Source organism: Ochotona princeps, chromosome 10 (genome assembly GCF_030435755.1).
Source record: "Ochotona princeps isolate mOchPri1 chromosome 10, mOchPri1.hap1, whole genome shotgun sequence".
NCBI lineage: Eukaryota > Metazoa > Chordata > Mammalia > Lagomorpha > Ochotonidae > Ochotona > Ochotona princeps.
The window spans coordinates 49,726,732-49,752,434 of NC_080841.1; the positions used below are offsets into that span (position 1 = coordinate 49,726,732).

General features: G+C 39.5%; 1 protein-coding gene across 1 annotated transcript in view; it reads right to left on the reverse strand.

The window, feature by feature from the left end:
- CEP170 (centrosomal protein 170) overlaps positions 1-25,703 on the reverse strand; it is a 115,866-nt gene that overhangs the window by 86,229 nt on the left and 3,934 nt on the right. Inside the window, exons 2-3 of the mRNA XM_058669409.1 lie at positions 10,489-10,634; positions 6,040-6,129 (exon numbers count right to left, since the gene is read on the reverse strand). Of these exons, the coding sequence (XP_058525392.1) occupies positions 6,040-6,129; positions 10,489-10,593 (195 nt within the window). The 5' untranslated portion in view covers positions 10,594-10,634. The remainder of the gene's footprint in view (positions 1-6,039; positions 6,130-10,488; positions 10,635-25,703) is intronic.

Genomic DNA, 25,703 nt, shown 5'->3' on the forward strand with positions numbered 1-25,703 from the left:
AAACCACTAGTCCCAAAGAAGCAAATTAAACCAGATAAATACAAATTAATGTATACACAACTATCTTATAGATTAAATTACATTACATAACTGGTCGTATAAAATCATATACTCACCATGTATTATAGGCATACGCTGAAGAACTGTACTGTGTGTCCATGGGTACAACCACTTCAAGTCATTCTGCCAGCCATAAAGGCCTCCTCTTCTTCTCTAACCCTTCCTTTCACATCTTCAATGAGAATAATTCACCACCACAAGAAGGAATTCCACCATGCAAAGGGAACCCATAAATTGCTAAGGGGACAGTCTAGTCATAAAATGCAAGATTGGAATGGAATAGGAGTGCTAACAATGGAGTCCAAGGTGGCTATCACAGAGGATACAGCTCCAGACAGAACAGCAGGAAGGCGTTCAGGTAAAAAATCTGCCCATACTAGAAGCTTTAACTAACTTTTAGGAAAATAACTCAAAAACAGCAACAGCTGAACTGGTTTCAGCTTCCTCAGGCAGAATATCCTCCTTTTTGATGGCAATAATATAATGTATACACCTAAGAAAAACGGAGGGACAGAGAGAAAATTCTTTCATTTGAGGGCTCACTCCCAAATCTCCACAAGGGTCTGGCCCGAGCCTGGAACCACAAGGAATAAAAAAGTCAGTCTGTGTTATGTCCTCCATGAGGGGCAAGAATCCGATCATTTGAGCCACGAACACTACCTCTCAGAGTCTATACCAGCAGGGAGGCAAAGTAAGGGACCAAAAGAGAGCATGAAAACCAGGCACTTTGATATGAGTGTAGGCATCTTACCTGGTTCCATAAGTTCCAGGCCAAATACCTGGAAGGGATCATTTTTAACCATAGCTGCACAAAGTACTTCCCTTTTGTTAGGGTATAACAGGTTAGGCCTTCATTTGTGACAGAAGTACGGGCTGGAGCCTAAGACCCTGCTACTCTGCATCTGATCTAACTCCCTGCTAATGTTCCTGGAAAGAAAGCAGAAGAGGGCCCCCATTCTTGGGCAGCAGCCACTCACATGGAACCCAGATGCAGTTTCCAGTTCCAAGCTTGAGCCTAGTCAAGAGCGAACTCTTGCAACCATTAAGTAGTTCATATTTCACCTGATTTCTTTACTACAAAAACTTGGTGTGGTTAGAGTTCCTTAAAAGACTAAACACTGTGTAATTCTTATTATTTCTAAAAGTATAATATACAGGACACAAAAATAGTATTGCAGTCAAAATAAAAACTTTTTAAAGAACATATTCAAAGACAAAATATTCTATGAAAACTAGAATAAACTATATAGTTTTACATACAGATATTGTTGAAAACTAGTTTGAAAATTCATATAAAAATACATAAAAATCAAATATCAAACATATCATATAAACTTTCAAAAAAACGAATTTTCCAAAATAAAAATTAATTCAAATCTAGTCAATAGAGTTATTGGGTTTATTGTACTGCACAAATGTTGGGACTTTAAATAAAATTGTAGAAAGAGAAGGTATAGGAACTATTCATGAGATTATTATCCATAGCAAGAGAGATATAAAAGCAGATTTAATATGAAATTTGTGGAAAATGGAATGGTTTATTTTGGTGCAAAGAAATTTAAAATCCGGACCTGGCGCAGTAGCCTAGCAGCTAAAGTCCTCGCCTTGAATGTGCCGGGATCCTATATGGGTGCTGGTTCTAATCCCAGTGGCCCTGCTTCCCATCCAGCTCCCTGCTTGTGGCCTGGGAAAGCAGTCAAGGATGGCCTAAAGCCTTGGGACCCCATACCTGCGTGGGAGACCTGGAAGAGCTCCTGGTTTCCAGCTCTGGATCGGCGCAGTACCGGCCATTGCGGTCACTTGAGGAGTGAATCATCGGACAGAAGATCTTTCTCTCTGTCTCTCCTCCTCTCTGTATATCTGACAGTCCAATAGAAATAAATAAATCTTAAAAAAAAAGAAATTTAAAATCCATGCATTCGGATCCAAGGTCATCGGAACGACAACCAGGAGCCCTGAGCGGTCCGCAGAAATAGAACAGTAAACTACCTTCGGGACTAGGGAGGGGAGCTTTCTCTGGTCCTTGCCTGATTCTGACTTTGGGTCCCCACTCTCTCTCACAATGACCATCAGGATTGCTCCAGAAACCCCTCAAAACAAACAAACAAAAAACCAAAAAATCTAGAATAGATACACAGAGAACAACAAGGAAAGCTTAGAATCAGACAGGAAACGGTCAGCGTGGATGCACTTATACCTCACTGGGTGGGACACAAAGATTAGTTACTCCTCACTGGGGTATGGAAGATTTCTCTGCACACCCCTCCTAAAACTGTTCACCTAAACTGTTGACATATGTCTTGTTAGAGTTATAGAGTTAGACTACCCAAAAAACAGCCAGGTTCAGCAAAATCATGCTTCAATGCTATAAACTGCTAAATACTAAAATTAAAATAGACATGAGACAGCTGAATAGTAATCTATAGCCATTTTAAGGTGTATAGAACCCGGTTGTATATAAACTAGTAATTGAAATGTCAATGAAGAAGTCACAGGATGTGGTTCAGAACTTGCATTCTTTTTTTTTTTCTTTTAACATATTGGTTACTCAATACCAAGTCAATTAATTCCATAACGTTACAAATTGTTACTGATGTTATGTCGGGGCTTTTAATTGATCAGGATGATACTCTGCTGGCTCTACCTTCAGACCAGAGATAGTCTCCCCAAGAAACTGCTGAACTTATCTGGACAATAAGATGCTGGACTGTATGCTTGGTAAATGCTTGCAAATGAAAGAATCTCAACTGAACTTGAACTGTGGTAATGCAGTCTACAGCCATACCACTCTGAACGCGCCCGATCTCGTCAGAACTGTGGTAATGCAACAAGGTGGAGGAACCCACCATGGTGGAGGGTTTAGAGAGGGGTGGGGGGAATCCCAGTACCTATAAAACTTCACATAATGCAATGTAATCACTTCAAAAAAACTAAAAAAAAAAAAAATCCATGCATTCTTTTTTTTTAAATAAGCATTTTCTTTTAATTTCTTAAGGACTTCAGACAAAGCTAATAAAGCACCCAACACAGCATTTAAAGTGAAGGTTACTGATGTGTGAAAGAGAACAAATTCAGCAAGATAAGAGCTAGGTTACAAACTTCAATGCCTCACGTTAGAACCAACTGTACCTACTTTGCCCATTTCCTTTATTTTGATCTTTTCAACAACTTAGCAGCATTAGCAAGCTATATTTCTAAGTGCAAGTGACTTCTCTCTGATCTTGTCAGGATAAAGTAAAATTTGAGATCAGCTTATAAAAATCTGTGAATGTTGGGCTTGGCAGCGTGGCCTAGTGGCTAAGGTCCTCGCCTTGATCCCATATGGCCGCTGGTTCTAATCCCGGCAGCTCCACTTCCTTTCTATCTCTCTCCTCCTCTCAGTATATCTGACTTTGTAATAAAAATAAAATAAATCTTAAAAAAAAAAAATCTGTGAATGTTTTATAAACAGCAAGGGAGATGGAAAACCTACTAGCCTGAAGACAGCCTAAGAAATCAAATTGTAGAAAAAGACAGTTATAAAGACTGCTGCTTTGGAAGTATGTTGAGAGAAAATGTGGTGGAGCATTAATGTGAAAAAGTGGGTAATGGGAAATGTGAGGGACTTCACTGAAAATTATATTGATTTAATTTTATGTGCTGTGAATAGAACCAATAGAAAAACATGACTACTAGGACCAATGTGGTAGTATAGGAAGTTAAGCTACTGACTACAACACCATCAAACCACAGAGTGTACTGGTTTAAGTCCTGGCTGCTCTAGTTTCAATCCTATGCTAATGAGCATAGGAAAGCAGCAGAGGACGGCACAACTGCTTGCTGCCTGAGCCCAGACACTCATGTAGGAGACCCAGGATAAGCTCTTGGCTCCTCATTTTAGCCTGGTCTAGCCCTGACCACTGCAGTCACTGGAGAGTAGATCAGCAAATAAAGGATCTCTCTGCGACTTCCTCTCTGTCTCTGTAAGTCAGCCTTTGAAATAAATAAAAATGAATCGTAAAAATTAAAAAATACATGGGGCCATTGTGTAGTAGGCTGATTCTGCTTATGGTGCCAGCATTCCATATGGGTGCTGGTTCGAATCCTGGCCGCTCCACTGCAGATCCACCTCCCTGCTTACGTCCTGGGAAAGCAGTGGAGGCTGGCTCAAGTTCTTGGGTCCCTGTACCCATGTGATGCAGGGAAGAAGCTCCTGGCTCCTGGTTTTGCAGTGGCTGAGCTCTAGCCATTGTGGCCATCTGGAGAGTGAGCCAGCAAAAGGACACTCTTTCTGTCTCTCCTTTTCTCTGTAACTTCTCTTTTCAAATAAAAATAAAATAGAGCTTGTAAAAAATACACATGATTACCAAAAAAAGTATCTCAAAGAATAAATACAAATCTCTTTCAGCACCAGGCCAATTCGCAACTAAATAAAAATACTCATACATATTACTGTTAAACATATATTTAGATTTAATTTTTATTTATTTAGCTGAGAGGCAGTAAGACACAGAAATACATTCCATCTGCTGGTTCGCTCCCCGCATGCTTCCTCTGCAGCAGTTTGGAGGTGGGCTGGGATCTCAGTTGGGATCTGGGAGACAAGAAGGCAATCTGCATCTCTCGTATCAGTGGTAGGAACTCGAGTACTTGGCTCATCACCACACCCTCCTGCAGCCTTAATTGGCAGAAAGATGGAGTCATGAGGTGAAGCCAGGATTCAAATCCAGGTACTCAAAAAGTGACGCAGGCACATTAAGTACTAGGCCAAAAGTCTGCTTCTTTAATATGTATTTGGAAATACAGTAGCAGTTTTATGCAGCTGGTATACATTTAATTTCACCTAAACGTATTTTAAGAATTTTAACAGGGAGTTAGCAGGGAGCCAGCACTATGATTTAGCAGATGAAGTGGCCACCTGCAACTCGGGCATGCCATGTGCTTCTCTCCCCTAGCCACTTCTGATCCAGCTCCCCGCAACTGGCCTGGGAAAAGACATGGAAGATGGCCAAACGTTTGGGTCCCTGCCACCCACATGGGAGACCCAAGTGAAGTTCTGGCTTATGGCCTCAGTCATGCCCAGCAGTGGCCATCACAGGAAGTGATCCAGTGGATACAAGATTCAAATTTTCTCTTGCTCGATCTCCCTGCCCTACTTCCCTTCCTCTCTGTAATTCTTCCAAAGTAGGTAAATCTTTAAAAAAACATTTCAATAGCCAAGATAAGAACATTTGCTTATAATAGCAGAGTAATAGGAAAGTTAAGAATTTGAAGACAGACGAATACTCAACACCTCAGTATTCTTTGATATCCTGCTAAATGAGTGAAGACCAAAGGAATAAGAAAGCATTTACTCCAGAAATAGAAAATTTCTCAAATTACAAACTCTAAGTTATTTAGCAAGGTCAAGCTTACAGTCTCATTTCCTTAAGTAAGTCTTCTTCAGGGACTGGCATCATGAAGCAGTGAGCTAAGCAATTGCCTATAATACCAGAATCACTGAATCCCAGCTGCTCTGTTTTTGATCCAGTGCCCACTTTTAACAGATAGTGGAAGAGAACCTAAATATCTGGGCCCCTAGCAACCTTGTAGGAGACCAGGCTGGGGTTTCTGGCTCCTGATCATGGTATGGCCCAGACCCAGTCACTGCAGCCATTTGGAGAGTGAACCAAAAGATTCTCTCTCAGTCTGCCTTTCATATTCATAAATTTTTGGAAGAAATATGTCTTTTTCAGCCATTACAAAGAAGTAACAATTAATCACCTTGCTTATACAGTTTCTTGGAATACAGGTTAGTTTCAAATTTTATTTTATAATACTCTAAGTGCTATAATTTTTCTAGCTTCCTTTAGTGTTTCCATATGTGTAGCAGAGCATTAATGCTATACTTGTATACTTAGTATTTAATGCAAAATGCAAATGAAAGGAACTACCATACAAGCAATAATCTGCTCATAATATTTAAGTAATAGTCAAGTAAGACAAACAACAGAATCTTACCCCATTAAGGCTGCCCAAATCTTTCACCAAGTGTTCATCTGTAGAAGCATCATAATTGATTACAGCATGTTGCTTATCCACACTACGAGACTGAAAGGAATTTTTAAAGTTAATAAATGGAAGAAAACACAGAAAAACAACACAAAACCTTTTCCCTAAACAGCTAATATTAACAGGACAGAAGATAAACACAAGAAAATCACACATCAAAAGTAGATTAAGAAAATATAAACTATGTTGCCATCCAACAGAAATTTGCTATCAATACCCAGAAGAAACCAACCAACAAGATAACCTTTTCCAGTAAACTCATATGTACCACTTTTAACAGAATTTAAATGAACTGACTTTCTTGAGTCTACCAAATTTTAAAGTTTCATGGCCTAAGGAACTTGACCTCTGACAACCAAGTCAGAGGCCTTGAAGCTATGGGGCCCCGCACACTCTCAGTCACCGGGCCATCTGGGAAGTAAACCTGCAGATAGAAGATCTCTCTAGCACTCCCTTTCTCTATCTGGTAATTTTGTCTTTCAAATAAACCATAACAAAATCCCCCCAAAAGTCATTTCTTTGAAAGGCAGAGCAACAGAGAAACATACAGGGAGAAAGAAAAAGAAAGTCCTTCTATCCACTCATGGTCTCCAAACCGTTTGCAACAGCCAGGTCTGGGAAAGCCTCAAGCTGTGAGCCAGAAAGTCCATCCAGATCTCCCTTATGGGTGTTCAGGGCCTGAGCCTTTGGGCCATCTTCTCCTGCCATCACAGCTGCATAAGCAGGAAACTGGACTACACACACAATAGCCAGGACTGGAAGTGGCACTCCCATATGGGATGTCAATACCACAAGCACCAAAGCACAAGCCCCAAATAATGCTATATTTTTTAAAGTTTTACTCATTTATCTACTTACTTATTTGAAAGGCAGGGATACAGAGAGAGGAGAGACAGAGGGAAAGATATTCCAGTCATTGGTCCACTCCCCAAATAGCTGCAATGGCCGGGATGTGCCAGGCAGCAGCCAGGCATCTAGAGCTTCTTTTGGGTCTCCCACATGGGCACATGGTTCCATTCACTTATGCCACCTTCTACCACTTTCTCATGGTTATTAACAGGAAGCTGAATTTGAAATGCAGCCAAGACTACAGGTGATGGCTGAACCTGCACACCATAGTGCCAGCGCTATCATATATTAAATACTTTGAAATGCAATTCTAAATACAGAAATCATATGAGTTATTATTATGTAATATTTTGTGTTCCAGCAAAAGAAAATTCTGTAGGATTTGTTTCCTTTAATACTGAAAACTATAGCATAAATCACATGAGGTGTCCAAGGATCTAAAGAAAAGGGAGCAGTGTGAGATTTTCTACATAAAATTATCCTCATTTAGAACATGTGTTCTGAAATAGGATGGAAGCTTGTTTCAAGACCTCTTTCATGTGCATAACTGTCAGATCTCCACCTTTGGCTTTCTTTGAATCAGTATCATAAATTTACTTCCAGCTTTTCTGTGGATAACTCACCTTGAATGTTGGGAATCCCAAACTTATTACTTCACTCTCAAATTTTAATAAATTTCATTTCATTAAAATTCCTGAATATTTTTCACTACTTCTATATTAAAAACTATGTGTCTTAGATGTAATGAAACTACAAAGCTCAGAATGAATTCTAACAAACCAATCTAACAAACTGGCTTACAACAGGACAAAAAGAAAAAAAATCTGGCTCTGAGATGGGGTAACGGAGAAAACTTCAAAATAATTTCATCATCAATTAAAACTACCAAAAGAACAGGCTGCCAACCTAATTGTGGACTGTTTTTCAGAGATTAGAATGGGTCTACAGCAGTATAAAACAGTGTCAGGGTAGGCATTTGGCCTAGCAGTAAAGCCTTTGGCTAGAGTTCAAGCCCAGATTTCCACCCCTGATTTAGCTTCCTGCTATTTCACATCCTGGGAGGAAGCACGTGGTGGCTCGATTGGTAAAGTCTCTGTCGCCCTGTGGGAGACCTGGGTTTGGTTTCCAGCTTTCATCTTTTTCTTGGCCTATGAACCAAGCCATCACAGTTATTTTGCTAGTGAACCAAGAAATGGGAGTTCTCTGTCTTTGTCTCTTATTGCTTGCTTCATTTCCTAGCTTGAGCATCTAATTCTAGATCCCTGTCTTGCAGATCCTGGAATGTAGTATTCATGGCCAAATAGCTGAGCTCTAAAGAGATGTAGATTGAGTTTCCAGATCACTAGGTTTGGTCCCCTGGATGTTGTGGACGTGTAGAGAATGAATCCTCACTTGGATGTGCTGGTCTTTGAAATAAGTGAGTAAGTTAGTAAGTAAATAAACAAGTAAGTAAATACATAAATATTTTTAGAAAGCAGTGTGTTAATATTAAAAAACAAAAGCATCACTGGAGTGGAGCCCAGAGTATAGGTCAGTGTTAACTGAAAATTGGTAGAAATCGAAGTCTACAGAGAACTGGTGATTGTTAACATTTTTAGGTGTACAATAATATAGTGGCATACTTTTACCACCAAACAGAAAATTTAAATTATTACGCAATAAAACCTTTTCTCTACTTTCCCCAGTGTCTAGTAACCATGAATCTACTGTCTGAACTAATCTGTATATGCTAGATATTTCATTTAAGTAGAACTGTACAGCATTCATACTTTGTGTTTGGCTTATTTATCTTGTGATAATGTTCTCAATATTCTTTTATGTTATATGAAGCATCACAATTCCATTCTTTTTAATGGCTTAATGATAGTTCATTGCAAGTATATAATATATTTTATCCATTCTTCTATTGATAATTAGCTCTCGCATTTAAATCATGAATCTATTTGAAGTTAATTTTTGCATACAGAAATTCAGCTGTCCCATGATCATATTTTAAAAAGACTTCTTTCCTCTAGTGAACGAGCTTAGCACTAGTTTCAGAAATCATATGGCATAGTTTCCCAAGGCTAGTAACAAAAGATACAAACTGAGCAGTTTGAAACAACAAAAGTTTACTCCTCCACAATTCTGGAGGTAGAAATAAAATATCCAGCTGTTGGCAGGCACATACTCACATTCACTCTAGAATCTATTTGTGTTGGTCGGGGGAGGGTGGTGGGGTGTAGTAGGAGATGCTTTCTTGCTTATTCCAGGGTATGAAAGCCCCAGGTGGCCCCAAGACTTACACTGGGATAATTAATCTCCACCTCTGGTTTTACTTGGCCAACTTTCCTGTTATTATATCAGGAAACAAATCATATTGGATTAGGGTCCTTCCTAATAACTTCATCATTATTTGATCCTATCCCAGAAGATCCATTTCTAAATAAGCTCATATTCATAGGTGTGGAAGAACAGGACTTCAAGACGTTTCTTGGAGGGATAGAATTCAACTCATATAAGGAATAGATGCCTGGGTTGTTTATGGTGTCTCAATTCTATTTCATTACTCTAAATATCACCCTTAAGCTAATATCACTAGCATTTTTATAAATTACAAATTTGCAAAGTGAAAGTTCTCCAACTCCACTATTCTCTTTCAAGATTTTCATAAAGATCACTCTGTCATTTTTATATTGTATTAAACCCAGCCAAACTCTTCTTAATCTCTAATCCTCACATTCTCATCATTCTTGTTCAGGTAGAAATGCTTAAACTCCATTAAAACAAAAAACAATCGCTTTAAGTCTTCTTTAAAGGTTGTACTTATGGGGATGGCTTTGTGGCACAATGGGTTAAGCTGACACCTGCAAACACTGGCATCCCATTTAAGAAGATGCTCCAAGTACCCAGTTGCTGCTACCCATGTGGGAGGTATGGATAGTCTCTCTCTCTCTCTCTCTCTGCAACTGCCTTCCAAATAAATAATTAAATCTTTAACAAAGTTATATTTCCTTGCTTTTTCACAAGTCTTGAGATATTTGATTAGATACCAAAACAATGAATATTACATCTCAAAATCGGATGCATTGTAAGATGATGAATGCGTTAAGTTGCTTCATATTTTATATATCCCACAACATGTTGTAAACCTTAAACATACACAACAGAGTTTATTTTTAAAAAGACCTGCAACCCTTATCCATGTTCAATTTTTGGTAGGCATCGTAATGAGTATTATTAAAGGAAGCACTGAAGTATCCATGATTACGGTAACTTTATCAATCATTTACAAGTCTCATTTTAAAGTCTAAAATGTGAAACTTCAAACTTGAGAACATACTTATCTATTCTGAGTCTTGTTCTTATAAAGTATTATAATCCCAAAAACTAGAATTGGTTTTTTAGAATGATTCAAGTGGGAAAAAATAAAGTGATCAATAAAGCTAGAACAGGGACGGTCAGAGACTTCCAATCTAAATAATGCTGCTTTCCTTAGAAGTTGAGCAATGGCTTCTACTAATTTCACGTTCTGTGTAGATCCATATAAAGGAAGGCTGACAGAATTACCTGTAACATGAGCTCACAGTCATCTCTTCCAACAAAAATCATCTCCCGGGGCAGTCTGTGGCGAGTGCCTCCACTGCTCACCAAAAACCAGGATGTTAAGCTCATTTTCTGCTTAGCTTTTAAGTCTCTGGCAAAGCTACGTCATCCTGCAGGGAAATATAATTAAAAATATACATTTAGATATTTTTAGCTAGTATCTAGTTGCCAAACCCTGTAAGAAGGCTTAAGAACAGAACTGCATTCATTGACAATTACATCTGACTAAATGAGCTACTCATAAGTCCCAGGAAATGACATACATATCAAATTCTCATCGGTAAAGTTAGGCCACCAACATAAAAGCCCAATTATAAGGAAGACTGAGGTAATTGAGTACATAATCCATTAGAAAACTTCTATCATTTGCTGAAAGGCTTTTATATGCCTTTTAATGGTCTATAGTAAAAAATTAAATATTTACATTATCATACTAACATCAGAAAATAACACACTGTTACATAAATAAATATTTTATTTATACATGGTTTGAATAAGACTTGAATTCAAAATTAAGTCTATCTGATACCTCATCAAAACTAAATATGAAAAACTAAAGAAATTGCTTCTTCATTTACAAAGTATAGACCCAATTCAGTTCCACATTCCTAAAATGTACATTCTTAATATATTTTCCTAGAGCATGAATTCCTAAATATTTTGTTCTTGGGATCTTTAAAACATTTGGTTATATGGGTTATATCTGCTTATTAGTATTTACAATAGAATTGAAAACTAAGAAGCTAGTACTCATTTAATTAAAATTACAAAATTAATCAATTTTCTATGAAAATTATTTTCCAAAAGTAAACAGCAAGAACTATTTTACAGTCAATAAATATCTTTAATGTCTAACTTGATAGAAGAGCCACATATCAGATATTCATTCAATTCACTGCCATACAATATTTAACTTGAAATATATAAATAGGGCCGGCGGCGTGGCCTAGCGGCTAAAGTCCTCGCCCCAGGATCCCATATGGGCGCTGGTTCTAGTCCCGGCAGCTCCACTTCTCATCCAGTTCCCTGCTTGTGGCCTGGGAAAGCAGTCAGGGTGTCCCGTGTAGGAGACCTGGAGGAAGTTCCTGGCTCCTGGCTTCCTATCGACCCAGCACCAGCCGTTGCAGTCACTTGGGGAGTGAATCAACTGACGGAGGATCTTTCTATAAATCTGACTAATAAAAATTGAAAAAAAATCATAACTATAATGATTGTATCATACCTACTGTTGAAAAATTCTTTAACCAAATACCAGCAAACCAGATTTAGCAGCATGTTGAAACGAATGATCACCACTTAGTACAAGTAATTCTAAGAATGTAACAATGAAGACTTCTCAGCCTCTTGAATTCTGAGAGATCATTTTGTTCTTTATGATTACCCAGTTCATGGTGTTTTGTCATAGCTACATGAACAGATTAAGACAAATACCAAAACTTCCCAATGAAATCTAAACACTTTACACAATCCCTATCAAAATCTCAATGGCATTGTTTACATACAGAAAAATCACTCTGGGGCTGAAGTGGTTAATAGAGCCCTATGCATCCCATATGGTTTGCTGGTTCCTGTCCCAGTTGCTCTAATTCCAATCCAGCACACTGCTAATAGCCTAGGAACAGCAGTAATGGAAAGCCCGCGTGTTTGGGCACCTGCCACCCATGTTGGAAACAAAGATGAATTTTCTGGCTCCAGGTTTCTCCCTGGCCCAAAGTTGCTTACTGTAGCCATCTGGAGTCTGAGATATGACATGGAAGATTTCTCTCCCTATAACTCCAACTTTCAAAATAAATACCCGGGCCCGGCAGCGTGGCCTAGCGGCTAAAAGTCCTCGCCTTGAACGCGCCGGGATCCCATATGGGTGCCGGTTCTAATCCCGGCAGCTCCACTTCCCATCCAGCTCCCTGCTTGTGGCCTGGGAAAGCAGTCGAGGACGGCCCAATGCATTGGGACCCTGCACCCACATGGGACACGCGGAAGAGGTTCCTGGTTCCCGGCTTTGGATCGGCGCGCACCGGCCCGTTGCGGCTCACTTGGGGAGTGAAACATCGATGGAAGATCTTCCTCTCTGTCTCTCCTCCTCTCTGTATATCCGGCTTTCCAATAATAATAAAATCTTTAAAATAAATAAATAAGTAAATAAATAGCCAAAATAACCTCGAAAACAAAAAGTACTGTGTTTCTTGAAAACTTCCACTAAACTACAATAGTCAAAATAGTATGGCACTCTTATAAGGATAGATATAATCAACCACACACCTAAAGCAAAACTGAAAACTCTGTCTTTTCCTGTATGGCCAACCCTCACTCACTGTCTTTAACACTGCAATAACAGAATCTAAAAGACAGATTGGCTATAATATAAAATTATATCAGTCTCTATCTTCTGTGCTTATTAATTTCAGGGTTTTTTTTTTTTTTAAGATTTACTTTTGCCTTGGAAAGAATTACAGAGAGACAGGGAGAAACAAAGAGAGATGTTACACCTGTGGTTTTATTCCCCAAAATGCTGCAATGGCCAGAGCTGGGCTGGTCTGAAGCTGGAAGCCAGGAGTTCCTTTCGGGTGTCCCACATGGGTGCAGGCACCCAAGTCCTTGGGTCATGCTCTGCTACTTTCCCAGGCTGTAAGCAGGAAGCTGAATGGGAAATGGAGCAGCCAGAACATGAACTGGCACCTGTGGGGGTACCAGCACCACAGATGGAAAACTAGCCTGTGCCAGTTTCAGTTTCAAGAAACCTTAGACCCCGGCTGTAGGCAACTGCCTAGGTTACCTGGTACACAGGCAAGTGTTACACTGCTGGGAGAGAAGCAGTCAGTAGCTGGTGAGCATCCTGGGCCTGGTTACTTTCAAACTTGTGTGAATATACCAGTATGCCAGTATAGTTGCCTCTTTCTTTCCTTTCCTTTCTTTTCCTTCCTTCCTTCCTTCCTTCCTTCCTTCCTTCCTTCCTTCCTTCCTTCCTTCCTTCCTTCCTCTCTTTCTTTTGTTCCTTCTTTCTTTCTCTCTCTCTCTCTCTCTCTCTCTCTGGGCTGGGACATGTCACCCAGGGCCCCAGGCGGCGGCGGGGGGGGGGGGGGGTTTTGAAGGCTGCAGATTGCTTGAGGGTGGTCTGGGAGTGTATTGGAGTGGCAGTGGCAGAGGGCACATTTGACAAGGGAGGAATGACTTCTGGAGTCTTCCACAGGCCAGGCTACTGCATTTGCAGATAGGCAAGGGAGCTGAGACGGAGTGGTTTAGAGGGGGTGAACTGAAGGAATGACTGGGTTAGTCAAAGAATCGACCCATGTGGGAGATCTAGGCTGAGTTAAATAGAATCACCCACTGCCCATTGATGCATGCAAAAGCTGGGGTTGGGGTGAGTGGTGGGGAGGGGATTTGGTAATGCCTGGCTAGACTAGACCACAGTATCTACTTGCTAGTGTCACGGCAGGTATGGGTCATGTCAGGCTGGACTGAAGCACCTTCCAGAATGCTACAAAACCAGATCTGGGGGCAGATTCTGTAGAAGACTTCAAGGCTCACCTCTGTGAGACTGCAGCACCCGCTGGTTTGCATAGAAAGCTGGGGTGCTGATGGGCCAGGCCAGGCTGGACCACAGAACTCACATGATAGGAACCTACCTGACATTCATGGGAGCTGGGGCTGGGAGGAGGTTGTGCTGTGCAAGGCTGCAGCACCTGCAGGCACATGCAACAGCCAGGACTGAGGACAGACCTTGCCAAGCAAGGCCACTGCACTTGCCAGCATGTGTAAGATCCAGGGCTGGGAGAAGCCTGGTAGAAGAACCTGGGGAACTCCCTTACTAGGCTGCAGATCCTGCTGGAGAGCACAGGAGCCAGGCCTAGGGGTGGGATGGGCCAGGCCAAGCAAGGCTGCAGCACTCTTTAGCATTTGTGTGGGCTGGGTCTGGAGACAAACTGGGCTAGGCCAGGCCACAGCACCCACTGGCATACATGTAAATGGGGTCTTGGGGACAGGGCAGGCAGGGTCAGTCCACAGCATACACTGGAACGAGCAGTCAGGGTTAATCACAACATACACAGCACGAGATGGGGCGCAGGCCAGGCCAGGCTAGACTACAACACCTGCCAGTAAGAGCTGGGACTGGGGATGGGCCAGCCTGAGCCAGGCTATTAACATCTGCTGGCAAATGCTGAGACTGGGGGTGGACCATCTCAGACTGGGCCCTGCTAACATACACAAGAGCCAGGGCTGGGAGTAGACCTGGTAAGGCAATTTCAGGGACTCCTTTACTGGGCTGCTGCTTCCACTGGTAAACGTGAGAGCTAGGGTTGGTGTGCAGGCTGGTCAAAGGCAGGCCAAGCTAGGCTAGTCTGCCGCATCAGCTGACTAGTGTCAGGACTGGGTACAAGTCATGTCAGGCTGGATGGCAGCACCCCCTGGCAGACACAACACCTGGGCGGAGAATACACCTAGCTAGTGGGACTGCAGGCATTCATTCCCCTGCTAGGTTAGTGCTGGCAAGCATGAGAACCAAGGCTGGGGGTGAGTAGATACCCAATGGCACTCATGAGGGCCGTGACTGGGCGTGGGTTGGCTGAACACTTGCAGTGAACTAGCAGGTAGAAGATCTCCTCCTCAGTAATTTTGTCATTCAAATAAATAAATAAATAAATAAATAAATAAATAAATAAATAAATAAAATGTTTAAAAAGCTCAGACATTTGAAAATCACATGGATATGAATACCAACCTGGCATCACAGTTTTATTTTCATTTTTATCTAGCCACAATTAGCACTACAATCCTACTCTCTTGATAGGTCATAGTTCATTCCAGGACCAGATAAGACTAAAATATTAATATGAAGTTTTAAATTCTTATAAAAAGAAAAGCAAGCATACAAGAAAAAAACATGATTTGTAGTTAAACAAAACTATTACATTCCAGATATCAATATTATGTTTTACTCCTTTTATTTGCAACGAAAAGTGCTGCTTACAGTCATGTTCTATTTAAATTAAGAAAATATAGTAAGAGGGATTTGATCTCAATTACTTTAATACCAGACTTAAGAGACAGGCAAACAATAAATATTAGACTTTATATATGAAAAACATCATTAAAGAATAGTGTATCATATGACTCATAGAAGAGCTAATTGATTCACATTATCATGTTTGAGAAAGAAATAAAAACCTATTACATAAATGATAACAAGTGGATGCAGTTACTTTAACACATGTTCAGGGCAACCTATTCTTATGCTTTGGCAATCAGCTGGCTGAGTCATAACCAGATGGCTTTGCAGAGAATACCTGTCACCCAACAACCTCTGTTATTGTAGAAAGAGAAGGAGCTTGCCTCATATTTAAGAAAGCTATCATTGTAGATGGTAAGAAATGCTTTCCTTTCACCTGGCCAGTTCTGACTTTAGTAAAATATTATCTACTTACGCATCCATGTGACAACTTTTGCCTGGTACTGTAAGGCATGAAACGGTGACAATGATCTCCATGGAACCGGTCCATGGACTTGCTCTATTTCCTGAACTAGTAATAGTAGGGGATAGATTTGATTTTCCTAACATAAAAAAGGAAAATTTCATCAAAGGAGAAAGTCGTAAATTTCCCCTTTTAAAATCATCCTTTGAACCAGTAAGAAAGCTTCTAAACTAGAATGAATAACTCATTGCATAAACTGTCCTATTGATTTTACTCAGCATACCAAGTACTGAAAAATGGAAAATATTTTAAATGATTCAGGATTTCTATTTCACAATTCTCCTCCTACACAGCCCTAGTAGAAAATACCCTCGAAACTCTACAAACCTATGTTATCTGATGTCATACATTTTGGAAAGTGAAAAAGAAATAGCCAAGCTTGCATTTCAGCTAAACATCTGAAGCCAAATATGGTGTAGATTAAATATTGCAGTAATTCAGGACCCGATAAGATATAGATCATAATTTGAAAGCAAAAAGACACAATTCCTGTATCCTTTTACTCACAATAGGTAGTATTTAGTAACCACTAACCATGTGCCAGATGAGGGAGTCTTCAAAAAGTTCATGAAAATATGTGTTTTTGAAAAAGCTATATAATGGATTTCAAAGTATTTAAACTGAAATAATGCTCTAGTCTCAGCTTCAAAAACCTGAAATTCCTACATGTGTGTATGTGTGCATCCATAATGCTACTTTATATACACACATACTATTTCTAATTACGGTAATTCTGTAAGTTCTAGAAAATTGACATGAACAGTTTATACCAATTACAGCAGAGGACTCTATTTTACAGAGCACTACAAAATGAATTAATACATTTGTCTTTGTTCATGGGTACTAGACATCATACATTCCAGACAGTTTAGGGTCAGGACAGAAAGAGTCCCTATTCTCAAAGAAATGAAAATACACAAACAGCTGGATTAGTGAAGAAAAATTTTAAAAAGTATTGGTGTCAATAGAAAGGAAGAACAAAGAAAAACAAAGAAAACAGGATGAGGTAACATTTTTAGGGTGGATGGCTCAGGGAGGTCTCTCTGAGGAAAATGTCATGTACTTAAAACATCCAAAAGTGCATTTGATCTGGGACAGATAATGAAGCATACACTTGGGAGCAATTTGTTTTCAATCTCCACCCCCATTTGTATAGTTACTCCCAAAATACCTCCACAGCTGTGCTTTTTCTGGGTAGCTACCAAGCTACTGATTGAGTGCTCATGTGAATAAATTCAATATAAGGGAAATACTTATGATTATTTTGGAATAAGTGCTCCAAATGCTACTTTTATCATCTGCCACAAATGTTGTGAATTGTTTTGAAAAGCTGCAAAGAAAGCAAGTACATATCAAGAAAAACACAATTTACAATAAACCTGAATATTGATGCTAAAAACCATTTCTCACCAAGAGGGTGGTAACATGCAAAGTATCAAGCCACATATTCTATATCTGACTCTTATTTATTTTGAAAAGATAACCCTAGAGTTGAAAAGCTAATAGGAAAAACAGTGATTCAGTAAACTTTTTTTAAAAAACTTTAAACATTCATGAATTGATTGATGTGAAAAGTTACAGAGAGGGAGATTCCATCTGTTGGTTCATTTCCCAGATGGTTCAACAGTCAAGATCGGGTGAGGCCAAAGTCAAAAGTTTCATCTGCGTTTCTCACATGTGTGCAGGGACACAGGGAGCTCGGCCATTTTCCACTGCATTTCCTCAGCCATGAGTTCATTAGTTAAGGGCCTGTGAGACTCTGCAGGCAAATATTTTTGCTTCACTGTTCTTAGCCCATTCTATGACAACAATTTCTATTTCTGCCATTTCTCTGTACTTAATTTTAGCATATCACTGTCTCAGCCTTTACGAATGGTTCTGTTAATACAGTAACTGTTTGTGAGACGGGTATAAACCATCTCTCACAGCATCAGTGTAACACATGTCAGCTGAATGCAATCATCCTAGTATGAAGTAGCTAAGAAGTTTCAATACTTGTAAGTAAGAATATTTTATGTCCATGTCACAAATATACCTTTTTATATAATATTTTACTAATTAGTGTTAAATTTTCATGTTTATTAATACACTAGCACTGTGCAGTAAAATTATGCTGCGAGAAATGCTCTATAGCTACTGATACATTAGGCAACAGCCATGTGTTAACTACTGAGAATTTGAAATATAAATAACACAACTGAAGAGATAAAATTTAAATATTCATACATGGTTAGCGGCTATTCTAGGCAGTGCAGCTCTACACAAACAGATATCACATGACTATTTACATTAAAAGCAGTTTTAAATATTCCACACTTATAGCATATAAATATGCAGAATAAAGTTTATTAAAGCATTATTATGTCTTCTACATAATTTGGTAAATTAAGCAATCAAGTCTTGCTTTTGGCTAGAAATTTTAAATAATCATTTCAGCTGCTGCACTATCCATAAGTTTATTCTTTCACATGAGTTTTTACAGATTACAGATGCCTAGGGTGGCTACTACCAGAGGATCATGCAGTATATAACAATTCAGTGCAAAAATTTTAGAATGTAATTATTTCTGAGGTGAAACACAGAAATTTTATTAAAAAAAGAAGCCCATAGGCATAACTTGCTTTTTCATTTTTAATATATTATTTCATTTGTAAAAGAGTTCCTATTATTTTAAGGGCAAAAGGTAGCTAAAATAAATAAAAAGATTACTGGTGCGAGTAGCTAACAACTGTAAACAGTACAGTGTCCACGTGCATAACGAAAATGTAGAATATATATACACATACACAGTGGAGCCTAACTCATTCTTTAAAAGGAAGGGAATTTTGATATATGGATGAAACACAACCAAACAGAAATAAACCAGTCGCAAAAAGATAAATATTGTATGATTCCAATTAAATGAGGTAACTAAGAACTGTCACAATGATGGAGACAGAAAGAAAGGTAGCAGCCACGAGCTGGGAGAAGGGGCATGGGAATGGCTCAATGGTAATAAAATCAAGTTATTTTCCTTTTTAGAAAATATTTAATTAAAAGGTAGATTTACAGAGAAGGAGAGACTGAGATCTACCATCCACTGGTTCACTCCCCAAATGGTCGCAACAGTCAGAGTTGAGCCAATCCAAAGCCAGGAGTCAGGAGCTTTTTCTGGGTCACCAGTGTGTGTGTAAGGTCCAAGAACTTGAGGTATTTTCCACTGCTTTCCCAGTTCACAAACAGGGAGCTGGATCAGAAGCGGATCAGCCAGAATATGAACTGGCATCCAATTGTATCTCCTACATCTTTTCTACATCTTTTAACAGAAGAGTGGTTTCTTTGGGCTGTGTTAAACATAAAAAATGTAGCGTATTTTTTTTTTTCTTTTTTAAGATTTTTAAATTATTTTTTTATTGGAAGGTTAGATTTACAGAGAGGAGACACAGAGAGAAAGATCTTCCACTCAACGTTCCACTCTTCAAGTAAACACAAAGACGGGAGTTGAGTTGTTCCAAAGCCAGGAGCCACGAACTTCTTCCAGGTCTCCCATGCAGGTGCATGGTCCCAAGGCTTTGGACTATCCTCCACTGCCTTCCCAGGCCATAAGTAGGGAACTGGAAGGGAAGCAGAGCAGCTGGGATATGACCCAGTGTTCATACGGGGTCCCAACACAAGCAAGCCAAGGACTTTAGCCGCTAGGCTATCATGTTGGGCCTTATGCCATATTTCTTTTTCTTTTTCTTTTTTTTAGATTTATTATTTCTATTGCAAAGTCAGTATACAGAGAGGAGCAGAGACAGAGAGGAAGATATTCCATCTGAAGATTAACTCCCCAACTGAACACAATGACTAGAGCTGAGCCGATCCGAAGCCAGGAGCCAGGAACTTCCTCCAGGTCTCCCATGAGGGTGCAGGGTCCCAAGGCTTTGGGCTGTCCTTGACTGCTTTCCCAGCCCACAAGCAGGGAGCTGGATGGGAAGCTGGACTGCTGGGATTAGAGCCAGCACCCATATGGGATCCTGGCACGTTCAAGGCGAGGACTTTAGCTGCTAGGCCACCACGCTGGGCCCTGGATAAAATTTAAGTAAGGTTTTCCTATTATTATTAAGTTGGAAAAATATTTAAAAGATAAATAATCCTGGATCGTTCAAGGGCTAGTGAAACACCTCATTTTGCACAATAGTAGTAGAAATGTATATTTGTATGCAACTGGGGGAGAGAGAGGTAATTTCATTTAAACCTTTTTAAAAGCCTTTAGAATTCTTCATTTGTATCTGTATCTGACACATCTAAGTTCTTTGAGTCAAAAAAGTAATAATAAATAAACCCAATGATTTGCACAGAAATAGACACAGCCACTGCAGCATTGCTTACAATTTTAGAAACACCCTTAATTTGCATAAACTATAACTTAAGTAAACTGATAACATGGAGTCTTCACACCAATAAAAATTAAAATCAGAAAGTTGAGCATCATGATGTTAATAATGTCACTAAATTACAGACTACAAGATGCAACAGTGTCACTAATTAATGGGATTCTAACAGTGTATTCTCATGGACTTGATAGTATTTCTTCAATTCTCTGCACTAGACAAGAGTTAACATTGTGAAAAAGGAAAACTATTTAAAAAACCAAAGTAGCAGGGCTGGTACTATGGCAGACTAATCCTCCTCCTTTGGTGCTTGCAGCCCATATGGCGTGTGGATTCATGTCCCACCTGCTCTACTTCTGATCCAGCTCTCTGATTATGGCATGGGAAAGCCTCTGGCCCAGCCACCCATGTGGGAGAACCAGAAGAACTTCCTAGTTTCCATCTTCATACTGGCCCAGTTCTGGCTGTTGCGGCCATGTGGGGAATGAAATAGCAGATGGAAGATCTCTCTCTCACTTATTCCCTCTCGCTCTGTGTAACTCTGGCTTTCGGGTAAAAACAAAATAATTAAAAAAAAAAAAAAACTTCACTAAGTATCATTTAAATTGAAATGCCTTATGTATCAATTTTAAGTATGTATTGAGCAACCAAGGCAACAGTCGGCTCACAATGTAAATATTTGAAGTTAGGTCCTATTGCATTAAAAAGCTTGCCACAGAAAAGTCTTCTCTTTGCAACACTGTTTTTCACCAAAGTAAATATTTCCCACTTTGCAACATCAAACAAGTTATCCCTCTGATCCTCTGGTTTCCTTAACCTGGTTTGTAGTTGGCTGCCTTAAGTTCAGAACTACTGAACAATCCCTAAACTTTGAATCTGTATTTTTACTAATCCATATAATGGGACCAATCTTCCAACGAACTTTATCCAGTATAACTCCTTTTGAGGAAAACATAAAAGTCAGTTTAAAAAGGAAAGCTTGAGGCCTACATGAGAGAATAGCAAGCTAATGCTCCGCCTGCAGCACTTGCATCCCATATGGGCATCGGTTCATGCTCTGACTGCTCCACTTTCGACCCAAGTCTCCAGCTTAAAGCCCAGGAAAGCACAGGATCCTTGGGCCCATGCACCCATGTAGGAGATCAGAAAGCAGGTTCTGGCTCCTGGCTTAGGACCAGCCCAGGTCCAGCCTTTGTGGCCAGAAAGGAGAGGGGAACCAGTGGATAGAAAATTGGATTTTTCTCTTTTTTTCCTTCCCTCTGTAAATGTGCCTTTCAGATAAAAGGTGAATGCATCTTTTAAAAAAGGAAGGAAGGAAGAAAGGAAGGAAGGAAGGAAAGAAGAAAACAAAACTCTCCTCCCTGCCCTAAAGAAAAATCAAAGGTCTGCTTCCTGCTGCTTTTTTTTTCTGCTATATTTTTATGTAGGTACTCTATCTAGAATAAAAGGATGAGTTTAGGATTACAGAAAAGCACTACTTGGAAGCCCACTGTTCTATTCCTCCTAGTTCTTTTCTCAATCTCCAAAAATTGAGGAATGATGTGTAAAACTGTTCATCAAGAGGCAATCACAGCTGTAAAGTTAGAATGAGGATACTTTTCTTTGTCATCCTAGCCGTAGGATATGTCTTTAACACTACGGAGTTGGTGTCACGCTTGAAACAGCAACGGAAGGAGATTCTTGAGTTTCTAATATTAAGCGATGTGCTCAATATTGCACAATTAGTGACGATAAGGCAATGTTTTGCAATATGTTCTTTCTGAACAGCATTGCCCCTTTTGTTCAAATCTCAGTAGCAGCAGCAGTCATGCCTACTCTTCCTCTAGGAAATAGCAATACTTAAAAGTAAAACTTAGTCCTGGGCTTTGATGTAGTTTCCAGAGGAGATTAATTTAACATACTTATTAATTAAACCAAAATGAAGAGAGATCTAATGAAGCTGTTTTTTTTTATTCAGAGACCTTTTACAAGGAACAAGAATATTACCTGGTATAACAAGTATTTATGTGACAAAAAGTGACACAGGTGACTTCTTATTCCCTATCTCTACAGTAACTCCTGTCCTTGGGTCTTAGGACACCACGTTCCCCAGCCTCCTTATTACTGTCCTGGTCACTTTCTCACAGTCTTCCTTGAGAGTTCCCTTTCTTGTCAAACTGAAAGCTGGAGACTACCAGTCTCAAACCTTGGACCTCTTCTCAGTCCAGCTACTTCCCTACTTGCCCCCTCCTCCAATCTTCTGGTGATACTGGGAATTTGGTTTTCTTCATTCCAAATTCTCCTCTGACATCTTGATTTACACATACATCTGCCTACTTAGAACTTTACCAATCCCAAACTCTTGACCTTTTAGACACAAACCTGGTATCCTTCACCATTATCTCCAGGGTCCCTAAGCCATTATCATCTCTTGGTCTAGATCAATGATTACTTAGCTCTCCCCCCTCCACCCCTTTGAAGTCTGTCTTCCACAAACTAGCCAGAGGCTTCCTTTCAAAATATAATCTAATTCTTTAGTCACTCTGCAGCTCTAAAGTATTCCCATTAACTCTCACAGCACTTAAATAAAATCAATACAATTTCTACCCCCACCTCATTTTCTCCTCTTACTTTTGCTCACTCACCACCATCCACTGTGGCCTCTTTGTTTTCTAGATTCATTCAATTCACTCTGGGAGTCACAGCCCCTGCGTGGAATACTCTCCACCCAGATGTTCACAATGCTTGCTTCTCAACATAATGCAATTTTCAATTAAATGTCACCTTCATAGACAAATGTCCTACCTAACCATTCTAAAATAGTAACCCTTAATATGCAGGATACTGTAAAAAGATATCACCTTTTGTGCCTAAAAAAGGAGGTGGGTTAAAACAGTTTTGTTTTAAAATAATTTTTATTTGTTTCAATTGAAAGCAACTCATTGGGAGCACACATAATATTGGAAAGTTACTTGTTGAATTGGGAGTTGTAAATCAGATAAGCTACAATAGTAAAAGCATCCTTCACTTACTTAATTTAAAAAAAATTCTGCACCATTGAAATATGCTTCCATCACTCACTATACCTCTACATCCTTTTTTTTCCTAGCAAGTATTTTAACTTTATATCATATAATCATATAATTACCAGATCTCCCATTAGACTATATCACCCATTTCCTTTACTACCAGAGAATATAATGGTTCTCTTCTTCAATAAAACAAAAAGACTTAAAGAACTTTTAATTCTGTTTGCATCAACTTCCCTCTCCCCCAGCATATTTTATTTATGCAACATTTATTCTATTTATAAACCTGCATGGCTTTGTCCTTGGCTATACTCAGAACATGGCTAGGATGAAGACGTAACTGGTCGGGCTTATTCAATCTGTAGATGTAAAACATCCAGGAATGGAAGCTGCTCAGTCCTATAGATGACAGCATCATGAGTCAAGGTAACATCAACATATGTTAACTACGGCTGTACTGAAGGTGACAGAATTTAAGAGGGGGTCAACGTAAGTGAGTGAGATCTAGCAAAATAGAGAAATACTGTTTCATACTGACTACATCAGTGGTTTCTAGACAAACTTTTCAAAGATCCAGAACCAATATAAGGTTATTGACTTTTTATTGGTTTACTAAGATGAAATCAAAACCTAACAATATCAAAGAAAATTTACCAACTACTAACAACCACCATTTCACAAAGAAAGGCCATTCTCACTTTAACATTAGAAAAGCAGAAGTACAGCAGCCAGCATTGTGGCTTGTCCAGTTAAGCTTTCACTTGTAATCCCAGCTTTCTGCATGGGAGTGCCAGAAGAGTTGTTCCTGCTCTGCTTCCAAGTCAGCTCCCTGCTAATGTGCCTGGGAAAGCACAGAAACATGGCCCAAGGACTTGAGTCTCTGTCAGGCATAGGGTCTTTTCTTCTCCTTTCCTTGGTTAGGTTTTGTAAAGACATTACTGTTGCTATTTTTCTAAGGACTTATTTATTTATTATTTGTAAGGCAGAGTGTCAGGAGAGACAAGGACACAGAAAAAAGCATCTTTAATCTGCTGGTTCATTCCTCAAATGGACTCAATAGTCAGGACTGGGCCAAGTGAAAGCAGGCACCAAGTCATTTTCTGTTGCTTTCCCAGGCATGTTCACAGGAAGCTGGATTGGAAGTGAAGCAACTGGAACTCCAACCAGGCTGATATGGGATCCCACTCATTCATACTCTACATTCCTATCATACCTGCAGAATTAAATATGGAAACCAGAACATAAATTGCAGCACTGAGCAAACTGATGATGAAGTTGTAGGTGCTGTAATGTTATTTACAAAGATGACAATGGGGCTGGTGTGGTGCAGCAGGTGAATCTGTTGTTTGGACACTCCCAAATGGGAGCTCTGGTTTAAATTCCAGCTGCTCCAATTCAGATGTTGCTGCCTGCTAATAATCACAGGAGAGCAGCAGATGACAGCCCAAGGGCTAGGGAACCCTATCACCACACATCCAGAGACTTGGAAAGAGTTCCTGGCAGCTCCAGCCTCCACTGCAGCCATTTGGAGAGTGAACCAGCACATGGAAGATCGCTGTGTTTATTCCTCCCGCTCCATATTTTAAATAAATAAAATAATCCTTTAAAGACAAAGAGTGAAAACCTGACAAGGACTTAACAAGAAAAACCTTCATGTGTCTTGCTGCTAAAGACAGAACTACAACCAGTATATAGTAAAGCAGACGCCAGTTCAATCCAAGTAAGATCTATTAAACTTTGTGAAAGTTCAATAAAATGTCTTATACTCATGGGAGTGTTCACATAAAGGCAGAATTTAGGAACATCTCACAGATATTAGTACTGAATGGCATGTTACATGACACAGTGGCCTTCAACTCTAAAACTTTATGAAACAGAATAAGGGATTAATGTTGCCCGTCTAGCTTTGATGAACAAAACTTTGGGGTAACCCAAAGTGACAAAAGTTCTGTTACAGGCTCTACCACCTAGTGACATGTGACACATAGGCAACAACTTTAAATTTAAAAAAAACTTTATCTTATAAGACTGTTGGATAAATAAAACACATGCAAACACACACACAGTGCCTGGAACTTACTCAGTCTATGATACCTGTTATTCATTTGTTCAATAAATATCACATCCCAAAAGACAACACTTTCTAGATCATTTATTAATTACTGATATATCTAACAAATGACTTGCGCTATGCTATGCTTCATTGGTTTGTGAAATCTAAACAAGGAATTCATGGACTTCTTTGATTTCTTTGTGCAACCCTTGTTCAGAGACAGTCATTTTTACCAGCTTTTCTTTAACCTTGCATTTCTGTTGGTCTCCTTTACCTCTCACAGAAAAATGGGTCT